The sequence below is a fragment of the Bison bison genome, unplaced genomic scaffold (assembly GCF_000754665.1).
Source record: "Bison bison bison isolate TAMUID 2011002044 unplaced genomic scaffold, Bison_UMD1.0 scf7180017864486, whole genome shotgun sequence".
NCBI lineage: Eukaryota > Metazoa > Chordata > Mammalia > Artiodactyla > Bovidae > Bison > Bison bison.
The window spans coordinates 5655756-5669362 of NW_011495046.1; the positions used below are offsets into that span (position 1 = coordinate 5655756).

Here is a 13607-nt window from a genome sequence, read left to right on the forward strand (position 1 = left end):
CTGGCTGGTCAGAATCATCCTTTAAAGAGATTAAAATTTTTCTGTTTCAGTTCTAGACTTCCACTCCCAGAGATTATGATTCCACAGATTTGAACCTATTTTAAAAACACTCCTTGGATGAGGTTCTAGTTCACATTCTAGTTCTAGTACACATGGATGTGCCTTGAAAGCACTATGGCTTTTCAGGTTTATGGTTTCAATCAGGCTGTTTGAAACAAAACAAAACAAACTTTTTTCCTGTAATTCTGTTGGCCAATCAGGTTTCGTTACTACCAGACAATTATCTCTTTAAAAATTTGCAGAGAGAAGCTCAGCAGGCCCAGATCAAAGACAGTACAACACAGTTCATTTTACAAACTGTGACCCTCTGCAAAGGTAGAAGGGAGATCTGAGAAAAAAACAAAAGATCGCTTCAAGGACTCAAAGTTTGTCTCCTACAAAGAAGTAAGCTGTGGGGCAGAAGAGCCTTGACCCCAGCTTATAGCTACTTGGATTTAAGATCATTTCCTAACTCTTAATGAAGGCCCTTCAACTTTACATCAAAACTGTCTCTTATAGAAACATTTCCCTACAGAGCCTTCAGTTCACTGTTTGACTCACTGGCTACCTGAACACTTTCAAGTTTGTGCCTTAGGAAAGCCAGAGAGTGTAACAGACCTTTAGGATCCAACCCAAATAGTAAGAATTGGGAATAAATCTACAAATTCCAACAACCTAACAGAATGTGAATATACACCTTCTGTCTTTGTTTCTAAGTTGTCAGCTCCTGAAGAGAGAGATCCCTAACTTTTTTACCTTTTATCCCCAGTGGCTAGAAAACCAATAACTTATTCTTAGGTCAAGAAGTGCTGTAAAATGTTCTGGATGGAGATTCTAGCAGCTAGATTAAGGATGGGTTAAGGAGTTTCTCCACACAGGAGCAAACAATATTTGTTCCTTTTAAAGAATATTTTTTATCATTTACCATTTTTTATCATTTGTTCTCTCCTCTCTCTCCCTAATTCAATACGGCAAGGAGAAAAAATTCTAACAAATTATCTCCTGGGCAGAGAGAAGACACTATCTAAGATGTGTTCAAAAAGGAAAAAGTTCTTTTTTCTTTTTAAAATAAAATCAGTTAAATGTTACCAGTACCTGATTGGCTCAGACGATCATAGGCCATCATTTCCAGTAGGCTTTGTCCAGCTTCTCCTTTTATTAATTTAGTCTTTGGTCTTGGAATCTAATCATTTTAGAATCAAAAATCTTAATTTAGTGATACATTTCTAATAGTAAAATGTTCCTTTCTATTACACTGTACTTTTCTTCAATAATGAATAAACAGCCAACGGTTAAAGAGAGTTGGGAATCCAACTGCAAAACATCGGGAACTGGGGAATTTAGATAATCTAGAAAAGATGCCTACAAAGAGCATGTCTGAGAAATTACTTTCTATTAAGAACATGTTGGAGTTACAGCTGGGGAAACAAGAACATCTGGTTGGAGACCTTTTCTGCCTTGCACAGATAGACTGGGAGCAGCCTGGGACGACAGCTCTATACCACCCGGCACTGGAGCCCCCCACATGGAAATACCACACCCTTCCAGAGCGCAGACCACCTGAGAGACCAGCAGTGTAACAGGAACAACCTAGACAAGAAAAGGGCTCCAAGTCCTGTGCTATGAAGAAGAGGTGGAAGAACGACAAGTAAACAGAATGGTGAGAAGATGACAGCTGCCATCGAGTATTAAGAAAATTATCTTGTAAAAGAAGGGAACACCAAAAGAAAAAAAACACCACCAATGGGTAGCGGCTTGAGAAATATTTTTACTCCATGTAAGGAAGCACTAAGAACCAAATTATCTAAAAATAAAACAGGCTACCTTGAAAAGCTGCAACTGTCCATCACTGAACATGTTTAGTCCCAGCCAATGAACATTTATCATCCTGAAAGTAACTACACAGATGGTAGGTGCAGTGCTGTTAAACCTCTAGTAATTTTCTTACACTGGGAATGGCAGTATAATTTGATACAACCTCTGTGAGACTGGAAATTTGGCAATAACTCAAAATATTATAAATGCACAGATAGACACTGATCCTGCCATCCATCACTCAAACTCATTCCACCTCCAAATTTTCACATGGGAAATGGCACAAGCTAGTCACTGCAGAATTATTTTGAAGTAGCATAACAATATCTCGGTTTTAGGGCATCAGTTTAATGAAACCCAAACTATGGTACATCTATAGAATGAAATAACATCCAAGCATCAGAATAAATAACAGTGTTGTACTCAGCCTATGTTTTCTGTGCTGATATGGAAATATTGGAATTCAAAACTCAAAGTGGAGTTTTTACTGAATGGGTATCACTGTCACACAACTGTCAAGCCACTGTTTTAAGTCAGACAATAATAAGTCAGAGACCAACTGAACTCACTAGAACTACTGCAGTCCCTGATCAAGGGGCTGAAAACCCTACCATTCAAACAGCCTGCAGAATCAATCAGGAGGGAGATGTAGTTTTTACTATTTAAAAAGGTCAAAGTTGAATACAACAAACTAATAAATACAACAAAAATGAAATAGACTCACAGATACAGAGAACAGACACTAGTGGTTACTGTTGGGAGGAGGGGGAGGGTATCAGAGTGAAGAGGTGCAAACTACTGTGTATAAAATAAGCTACAAGGGTATAATATACAACACAGGAAATGCAGCCAATATTTTATAACTATGAACAGAGTATAATCTTTAAAAATCGTGAATCATTGTACTACATACCTGTAACCTACACAACATTGTACATCAACAATACTTCAATTTTTAAAAGGCCAATGTTTAGAGCAATTGACTGTGTCAACATAAAAATATCCATTCAAAAAATTTAATACATTACAATGTCCATTAAAGAGAGCTGTTAGCTACTTGATAATTCTTTAAAAATATTAATCATAACAGTTTAATGCTTATACAGATTAGCAAACTTCATTAACTTCACTACTTTTCACTAATAAATTCCTTATGAACAAAATGCTTCTGCTGAGCTAACAGCAGCACTGTGGACTGCCCCTCAACAGGTTTTAAAAGGCCTAAGTATGTTAACTAGAAAAAGCAATAGCCTCCAACAGTCATTTTACAGTGAAACCCTTTTTCTTTCTCTCAAGCAAACGATTATTCTCTAAAGCTAACAATTTCTACAAGCTAGGAATAATCCACTTTGTGGAAGACTGCTCATTTCTTTTCAGATCAGAAATGATGCAAGCTCACTAAGAAAACATTAAAACTGCAAAAATGGATGAGGGGAGGGCAAGAGCCAACATCTCATCATCTAAAAACAAAGGCTCACATTCTGGCATATTCTCTTTATGCCACTTTCTATGCATAAAGTTGTTTCATGTTTCTGAGGATGAATAAGTATACTGCTGTGTAGTATATACTTATTAGTATTTATTACTTATTAGTAATAAATACTAATAAGTAATAAATAAATACTACTAATAAGTACTAGTATACTTAGTAGTGTATACAACTGTTAATGTTGTATATATATTAAAAATTAAGTTTCCAATTAACATATTAAAAGTTAGGGTAAATAGTCTTCTATCACAGCTTATGTAACCATGCCCCCAAATTGACTTACTGATTAGATTTTCATTCAAGTTATGTGTATCTTTTTGAATCATGTTTTATCCATACTTGAGACTATTTCCTTGCAGGTTCCCAGAAATGGTACAGTAAAAGATCAAATTCTTCAAAACGATCTTCCAAACAGTCAAAGCAATGCCAACTGCCACCGGCAATGCATTAGTGTACCTGTCTCACCCGCCTCACTAGTACTGTATATTAATAAATCTTGTTATTCTTTCCCCCAAAGTATTTCATTTTAACTTTGTACATATTTCTTCCCATTTTCACCACATACCAGGACATACCCCATGTGAAGTACAATCAAGTCTCACTGAAAGGTCAACGGCACGCCAGACAGGGGGCGATTACCTGGAAGGCTATGAGATAGCAGAGCGCAGCCAGCTCCGAGAGCGCGCGCCACTGCACGTCACTGTGCTGGCCCATCTTCAGCAGCAGGGACCCAGCGTGCATGTAGAAATGGCCTCTCACTTCCAGGAACGTGGCTGAGAGCTCCTCGTTTCCACCTGCACAAAACTTCACAGACTGAAGAGCGCTATCAAAACTGGAATATTAAAGTATTAAACAGGTGTTAAACTACTACACTGTGAATAATCCATGTCGTTATTTAATCCTAAATAAAACTGAGAAAGGAATTTACTTCAAGCATCACCTTCCACATCTAAATCCCAACAATCCATTCTGTTTTATGAATTACGAATCAAGTGCTTCGTGTTATTCAACATACTTCCTATATTTCAAGCGTTTTTAACCTCCAGAATGTCTTATTCCAAAACATCTTCTTGATCATATGGTTTCATTATTTAATTCAAAGTTGAAATTTCTCAAAATAAACATGCCATTTCACATTATAAGTAAACAACTAAGACACATGCCATTATCAAGATGAAAACTGCTTTTACTATACATTTAACTACAGTTAATTATAATTCTTACTATTATTTGTAATCTACGTACTAATCAGTACTTTTTAATCCTAATGGTCCTCAAAATCTTCATTTTCTAAGAAAATCAAAAGCAAACAATAGAAATGTGAAGAATGATTTTGAAGTAGATTATAATAAGAAATCTGAGTAACAGATTATTTCTTCTAGCCTGTGAATTTCTGGAACTTGCAGAGGGTGTCAAGACTCCTCCAAGGGGTATGTGTAGTAGTAGTATCATAGCACTAAGAAATCTTCCTCACCACTTTCTCATGGGACCAAAAGTTTTTAAGTATATAACCATGCCTACTTCCCCCCAACCATAAATATTTTCTAAAATCATCAGAAAGTTTGATTGAGTCTTTTTGGCTACTCCCTCATACTACCTGTATGAAGACACCAAGTACTTCCTCAAGAAAATGACTTACTCTCCTACACCCCAGTGTAAAGAACTCCCTGCCATGTGAGATGGGGGAGGAACCATTACTTTTCAGAATATGAGTGTACACCAAGGAGCAGCAACCTTGTTCATTACGGACCCCATGCTGATGTGGCTCTGTGGGCACAGCAGCTCTGCCACAGGGCTCGCCTCTACCGCTGCAGTGCGCGAGCACACAGCTGACACAGCAGGAGATCGGCTGTGTCAGGGGAGCCCCACTCACAAGCAGGCAGGTGGTGAGCCTGGTTTAGCCCACAAGCTCTAAATTGACATACAAATCCAAGTGATGTGTCTGTTCAGTGGAATTTATTTTAATCAAATGGAGACACTGGTCCTCAGAATTATGGAAGAGCAACGAGGATGTGCATTTTCAGACTCAACTCTTTACTAAGCATTCCAAAACTAAACGTTTAATTACAAGAGTAACTTAATCAAGAACAGTAATAGAGTTCTCTAAGAATCAGAGTTTCACAAAACCAATTATAATATAATACTGCCCCAAAAGAAGATTCCTTCTAAGTAGTTCAGCATATTATTAAGTATTACCTCTGGACATTACAGAAAAAATAATGACATTAAGTTGTTTAGACGAATGAACACAAACAGACATCTGTAATTTACACTGAAGTGCTCTCTCTAGGTCGGCCTACCTCTCCAGCAATTCTCTGCTCTCCTGCGCATCTCTCATGGACAGCGTGAGAAGCATCAGGTTAGCATAGGCTATAAGTAAGTCCTGACTGGTTGCTCGCCAGTTACTTTTATCAGACTCCAAACACTGTGAAGATTCCAGGTATTCCTGTTGTGCAAAAAGAACTCTAAGTTAGGAAACTGTATCATGTGTTACAAAACTGAGTGTTTTACGACTACAAACCCCTTTGCCCATTCACAGGCTGAAAAACCATGTTGGTTTTAGATTAGCCTACAAAAACACCAAAAAATACACAAACATATTTCTCATATCTATCTCTTGAATCCACTCATTATAAATTGAAATCATCCTGGTAAAATCAGCTCATTTCACAGCTGCTACACATAAACGAAAGAGACTTAGGTCATGGAGCGCAGTGGTTAAATACAAAGGGAAATACGGTAATTGTGAGACCCAACAGCCCTTACCTACCTTAAGGGTCTGTACTACACAGGAATTCCACTCTAAACTTGACCGCAGAGCTGTGTTCCTCTCTGCCTGGTGGCAGTGGGCCACAGCATCTCTCAGCCTGCTGTTGGAGCGATACAGCTCCACCAGTCGGATGTTCACGTGGACATCATCAGGCCTTGCATAAAGTTCTGACTGAATCAAGTCGAAAAGTTTATTCCATCCATCTTCACCTTTACAATCTAAAAGCTGTTCCTATTTATAAAGAACCATTAATTAGAGAAACATCTGTGCAATTTTAAAAACATCATGGTGCTCCTATGAGCACCATCCCACTGTGTCTGGCTTTAGTCAATTCCCACCCTACATACCTCATTAGTGCCCTCAGTCATTTCCAGAAGCTCAACCTCCAGAAAATACATGGAGAGAAACATCTGGGATTACACAGCTGCAGGAGGGCCTGGACTCAGCTCAGAACATCCCTGCATACCTGTCACGACCAGAAGGGACCCTTGCACCCACGTGTCCTCACCTTCCATGTGCTCTGGATCTCCCTAAGGCTGCTCAGTCCCCGTTCCCACTTCTCCTACTGTGGAGCTCCTACTATGCCACCATCTTCTTGGTCTTCACCTTCCCCCTTACTGAACGAGAGTCCCATTCCAAGACAGCTGCCATCACTTATCCGCTAGACTATGTACAGGTGGAGGAGGTGGTGACTGACTCACTCCCAGTGTCATCACCTGATCATGCCCCTCCTCCCCCAAACCTGTTTATAACATTTTACTAAAGGATGTGCTATCTGGCCATGCCTCCCACTCCTTATCAGCACCTGGAACAGAACTTTGTTCATCCCTGCTGCTGCTAAGTCACTTTAGTCGTGTCCGACTCTGTGCGACCCCATAGACGGCAGCCCACCAGGCTCCCCCGTCCATGGGATTCTCCAGGCAAGAACACTGGAGTGGGTTGCCATTTCCTTCTCCAATGCATGAAAGTGAAAAGTGAAAGTGAAGTTGCTCATGTGTCTGACTCTTAGCGACCCCATGGACTGCAGCCTACTAGGCTCCTCCATCCATGGGATTCTCCAGGCAAGAACACTGGAGTGGGTTGCCATTTCCTTCTCCAATGCATGAAAGTGAAAAGTGAAAGTGAAGTTGCTCAGTCGTGTCTGACTCTTAGCGACCCCATGGACTGCAGCCTACTAGGCTCCTCCATCCACGGGATTTTCCAGGCAAGAGTACTAGAGTGGGGTGCCATTGCCTTCTCCATCGTTCATCCCTAAGATACATCATGAACCTTCGTTCATCCCTAAGATACATCACTACCAGCAGCACAAGACACAGGACAGCCTGGCCACCCTGCTGTTTAACAGCTTCACCTTCACCACTCCACACCAGCCCCAGCCATCCATGTGGCAAAATCTATACTCTGAACCAATCACTCAGACCACAACACCCCCTCATTTTCTCACCTCCCTGGGGCCAGCACAGCCTCACTGCCACATCTCCTGCCTCTACCGCATGAAAAGGTCCTTTTAATTTTCCATAAAACACACACATACACTTTCCTTCCCTGTCAAGCTAAAACACCAGAGTCTCACATCCAGTCACTCCCTACTTACAGATAGAGCCCTCAGCTAGCTCTCTCTGCCCCTCCTGGAAGCCCCCTTCCCTGCAGTCTCCACCCCTGTGCACTAACAGATGAGCATGTGTAGGGCATCTGGGAGCATGGGGAATTACAACCAGGCCAACTGATTCACCTTCATAATCTCAAACCACCAGACTGGCAATGCCTAGAAAAAAGTCCTAGTTTACTTCTAAAGACTCATTTTCTCCACTCCCTGAAGAGTTTACTTCGTACTCCTCTTTCCTCTGACCCTCTCTTTAGGATCTCCACTCATCCTCCATGGAGAAAATGGAAGCCATGGCCTGTAAGCTCCACTTCCCCTTCCTGCACTCTCCTCCCACCCACCGCCCAGTGAACCTCGCTCCTCATCAGTCTCCTCCTGGACCAGTTCCATAAACTTACACCTGGTCTGTAACTGCAAAGAACCCCTAGACATCAATTACATGTTTAAAATTAGGTAAAAGATCAGCCCCATTACAGATGTTTTTCAAAAACTACTCTCAAACCCAAAAGAAAGCCTTTCTATCAATGATATTTTTGTTCATTAAAGAAGTGCCAAAAAAACTATTTAAGTAAGCCTCAACTTCTAGGAGAAACAGAATTACTCTGCTTAATAGTTATAAATTTCATGGATTTCTAGTCCAAAAGTTCCAGGAAAAAAAATCTGACATAAGATTTATTAGTTTTAGACAACAGTATTTTTAAAGTCATTAAAGAAAATCAGGATGCTTCACAAACAATTAAACTTTTGTTACACTGCAAGAAAATAATCCTCTCCCCATTATACACATAGTCCATAACATCACTGTCACCAGACGGAATGGACTCTTGTAGCCAATGAAGAAAGTCATGACCAGTGAAAAATTATGTTTGAGGCATAAAACAAAGATACTAATAAAGCAAAGAAATCTGCACTATGAAACAACATTTTTGATTAATACTTAAAACCCAGGTGCTTATCACAGGGAGAGAAAAAAAATAATGTTACTAGTATTCATCTCCATGGCTTTTAAAGACATTTTTTATTTAAAAATCTGTACACAATTGTTTATACCTGATATGTAATAGCTAAAAATTGGAAACACAGAATTTCCCCCCAAAGTAAATGGTTCACCGGTGGAACACACCAGTATGAGTACATACTACTCGGCAAAAAGAAAGGAACCTATCCTGACACACACAACTTGAAAGGTCTCAAGGGCACATGCAGAATGAAGAGCCAACTGCAAAAGGTCACATGATGCCTGCTTCTATCATATGGCATTTTTTAGTTACAAATTATAAAGACAGAGAACAAATTACCAGTTGGCAGAAGCTAAGGAGAGATAGATGTGACCACAGAAATGGAGGCATGAAAGACAGCCCCATGGTGATGCAGTGCTAGATACGCATGTCTACACGTGACGGGTGGAACAAGAACTACACGTGTACTGCACCCATGCCAAACCCTGCAGTGACTGTTCGACAGTCACACCAAGATGGAACCACCATTGAACCATTTACTTTTGGGGGAAATTCTGTGTTTCTGTTTGGATGGAGCACACTCAGGACCTTTCTGTACAACCTCTCCAACTTCCTGAGAAAAATCTCTATTTCAATAAAAAACATTAAAAAAATTCTACTGGAAACATTTATAAATGAGGGATGGGGGTCCTTTTAAAAAGAATATATATGAGAATTCCCCGAAAGTCCAGTGGTTAGGACTCAGTGCTCTTCCTGCAGGGGCCCTGGTTTCAATCCCTGGTTGGGGAACGAAGATCAAATAAGCTGCATGGCAGGGGGAACCAACAGACAATTAAAATTACAGTTAAAATTCTGTTTGTCTAGCACATTTTGGAAAGTCTTTCTCCAAAAAGTCTCCTAGTAAACTATATTTCACTCAGTAAAGAATAACATGCAGAGCCAGTTAATACATCAGCAACACATTTCTATCACTTTTAGTAGTCATCTATAACACACTAGAGAAACTTTTAACTTTTGCTTGAAAACCTCACTATCCTGTAACACAGTCCTTGCCAAATTTATATAATGGTTCTTTGAAACTGTCACCTTCTGCGTAATTTGCATCCAATTAAGTGAAAGTTTTATAATAGAGCTCAATTTATAATAATTCTCAGCTCCACCATCTACTAATAGCTAAGGAACAGTAAAATCCCTAATACAGTAATCACTGCGAAGATAGATGAGATGCCACTTGGAAAGCAAACTGGGTGCTGGTGAAACAACACACCGCGACGCCTCATATACTGTGGAATGGCCATCGCCTCCACAGCGGCAACTACTCTGCTCATGCACACTGCGGTGCTACTGCCGATGGTCACAGCTCTTCTGTCACACCCCCAGACTTACACACAACTAGAGGTCTATTCCCCTAGGATGCCCCTCACCTCCACACATACCAGTTTACAGCTTACTACTTAAGTCATTGAAATTCCAAGTACCAGCAATAGCTGTGTCTTTAAGTTTTCTCTGACTGCTTTTATTATATGCTTTGTTTTCTTTAGTTTTTTACCTTTAGTTTATAAATTGCAGGACTTCCTGGAAAAAGTTTAGCTGCTCGTTCAACCCAGTATTTAGCTCTTCCATCAGTAACATCATTTTTACAGAGCAATTCTGCAATCTTCAACACAAGATCTTTCTGTGTTGGGTTTAATTCCACTGAACGCTGATACCAAAAACAATTAAGAAATTAGTAGGATTCCTAAAGTCTGTACACTCATACACAAAATTTAAAAACTTAACAAGTACTCCATTACAAACTCTATTTCTAAATGACAACACGTTATGGATGCTTGGGGCTGGTGCACTGGGACGACCCAGAGGGATGGTATGGGGAGGGAGGAGGGAGGAGGGTTCAGGATGGGGAACACATGTATACCTGTGGCGGATTCATTTTGATATTTGGCAAAACTAACACAATTTGTAAAGTTTAAAAATAAAATAAAATTTAAAAAAAATTAAACTGTCTGCAAGTTTTTAGAAAATGAATAAAAAATTTTTTATTTGGTAAACGCAAAAAAGAAAAGGAAGGAGGGGAGAAAAGGAACCATGCATTTCTCACCATGGTAAACTTAAAATTTACAAGTATTAATAATCTTTTCCAAGTGCTAACCTCTCCATGACAAAATACAGCACTCTTTGGGCCAAATATTTTAAAATCTGTTTCAAGCTGTTTTGCTTAATAGTATGATGATATGAGTGCTTGTTTTCAAGACATCCATAAAACGTACCTGAATTACTTACTACCTCAATTAACCTGGACATTATGAGTGTGGTTATGTTCTAACCTTACACAGTTTATTTACCTTGTAACATTCAACAGCTTTCTCTATGTTTTCCTCCACTTCGTAAAGAAGACCGAGAAATCTGTGAGCTTTGGGATCCCTTTCTTGCACATTAATATATGTAGATATATATCTGTTCAGAAATAATAATATAAAAACAATCTTTAAAATACCACATTTAGAACTGTGTTTAAATGCAGAGAGAATATCTTACTCTAAGCAACCACTAAACTAATTTCTACTGTTTTCTGCTGAACATCACTATTTACTTAGAGCAGAGTATGCAGACAATTCAGAAGCATCCACAGGAAGAAACAGACAGCACCTAGACACACACACACACACACACACACACACAGTCAACAGCACCTAGACACAAAGTCGATAGCACCTATACACACACACGCACAAAGTCGACAGCACCTACACATACACAAAGTTGATAGCACCTAGACACACACACACAGTCAATAGCACCACCTACACACACAGTTGACAGCACCTAGACATACACACACACAGAGTTGAAAGCACCTAGACACAAACACACAGTAAAGAGCACCTATACACACACATAAACAGTCGACGACATCTATATACACACACACACAAAGTCAAGGACACACTCACTCTATCATTAAACGCTACATTCACCAAAAGTTTTCCTCGGTGCTACCCACTCATAAGAAATGAACATGTAAGTTCTACCTTTTTTTCTATTACACTTTGGTAAAGCACTAAAAAGTTTTGCAGAGAAATTACAAAGTGATTACAGTAAATCTTTAAGTTATCATAATGCAAAATACTAAAGAGCACTAATTCCCGAACAACCACTAAGATAATCTGTTCATCTTTTAAACAATAACATCTAAGGGGACTGCACAGGAGTCACTCAGTATACCCCCAAATGCAGATGACTTGATTATAAACAAGCGTCTTCTAGGCCCAGTGCACGTTATCACAGGAAGAATCAGACCAAAGATCAACACTGAAGGAAAAAGTGTCATTTTATAAAGTAAGGAACTACAGCTGTTAGGTCAATAAAGGTGCTAACATTTTCTTAACAAAATTTTCATCTTCCCATCAATGCCTTCAATAGCCTACCTCCCTCTTAATTTCCAGCTTTAAGTTACTGAAAATCAGGAGATCAGATCACCAACCTTCTTGGCCTTGGAGGATCACTCACTAGTAGTCAACGAAAGTTATCTCTGACACAAGCTATTCTCCTACCCAGGAATTGGTTTAGTCTTGTACTCACTGCTATTTTCTAGCTGATGAAAGTAGCAGATAGCTAACCAGAAAGAAATCAAGATGTAAGCACGGTTCCCTTTTATTCTAACCCAGAACAATCTCTAGAGAAAGTTTAATGCCAGATGACAGTTTGGTACTTACTTTTTAGCAAGATCATATTCTTTAGCTTCATAATACAGCTTTGCAAAATAGAATCCTTTCATTGACTTCTAAAAAAAAAAAATAAGAATTATTTTACTCTTCATATTTCAAATTTTGCATGTTTTTCACAAGAACTAAAATCTGTTGTAACAATGTTAACATCCACTCAGTTTTCTTGACTGAAAAAAATCCCATGGACCGAAGAGCTGGTGGGCTACAGTTCCTAGGGTGACAAAGAGTTGGACAAGACTGAGCACACAAGCAACCTCGAACTTAAAAGGTAAAAACTGCCTGTAGAAATGCATACATATTTTAAATCATGAAACTACATCTAATTCTCATGAAACAACAAACAAATTTAAGAAAGACAAGATGACATCAGAAATTAAGAATTTATATATCAACAAGAAACCCTAGGAACTGTGTGGTTTCCTCTCACTTTACAGATAAGGAAACAGAGCCCGCTTTCCTGGCGGAGAAGAAGTACACCAGAGAGAGACCTCACTGCTCCTGCCATACGCACGCCTTTATGCGGGAAGAGTAACGAAGTACTGCAGAGCCACTGAGGCACTGGGGCTTCCGGGTCCCGTTACTGACCTCTGCACAGACCATTATCTTACACTCAAGGAGTTAGAGAGGCAGAAATAAAATCTGCCTCTCCTGGTATTAATTCTCCTGGTAATAATCCAAGTCCACACCCTGGTTCTTTTATGTCTACAGGCTCCGAAGTCCAGAATGCAGGAGCACACCAGATGACGTCATATACACATGATAAAAGTACAGAGCATCAAACACCTTATTTTGAAAATGACAGGACACAGAAAAATAAAAATCAATGTATTATGTAAAAAGAGCAATGCTTTCATTTACTGATTTTATTTCTAAAAAGTATGGATGTTAGATGTTGCTGTGCCTACTAGTCTCCAGGCACCATTCTGAGTGCTGGGGAATCGGCAGTAAACAAAGTCTGTCTTCAAGCAGGAAGCTTGCACTTCAGGAAGGGTGACAAGCAGACAGTAATCTCCATGGAGGCAGGACAGAATGCTCTTACAGCACCTCATCAGTTCTCTATAGAACACTTCATTTTGACAAAGCTACAATCAGTACTTGTCCCACAAAGCACAGGCACCCTAATAGTGCCTATCTAGCTGGGAGTTTCTTCTCCCTTAGCTGGTGAGGGTGGAGGTGCACAGACAAGGCATCACATAATTTATACAAT

At 39.5% G+C, this 13607-nt stretch overlaps 1 protein-coding gene across 2 annotated transcripts in view; it reads right to left on the reverse strand.

Annotated features, from left to right (window-relative positions):
- The window catches only part of RANBP2 (RAN binding protein 2), a 44884-nt gene extending 31302 nt beyond the window's left edge, over positions 1–13582 (reverse strand). For both annotated transcript variants that reach the window (XM_010862984.1, XM_010862983.1), the window contains exons 1-7: positions 12389–13582; positions 11018–11129; positions 10225–10377; positions 6114–6344; positions 5644–5789; positions 3983–4175; positions 1135–1222 (exon numbers count right to left, since the gene is read on the reverse strand). In XM_010862984.1, coding sequence (XP_010861286.1) covers positions 1135–1222; positions 3983–4175; positions 5644–5789; positions 6114–6344; positions 10225–10377; positions 11018–11129; positions 12389–12450 — 985 coding nt within the window. In that variant the 5' untranslated portion in view covers positions 12451–13582. The remainder of the gene's footprint in view (positions 1–1134; positions 1223–3982; positions 4176–5643; positions 5790–6113; positions 6345–10224; positions 10378–11017; positions 11130–12388) is intronic.
- Between the last annotated feature and the right edge of the window lie 25 nt (positions 13583–13607).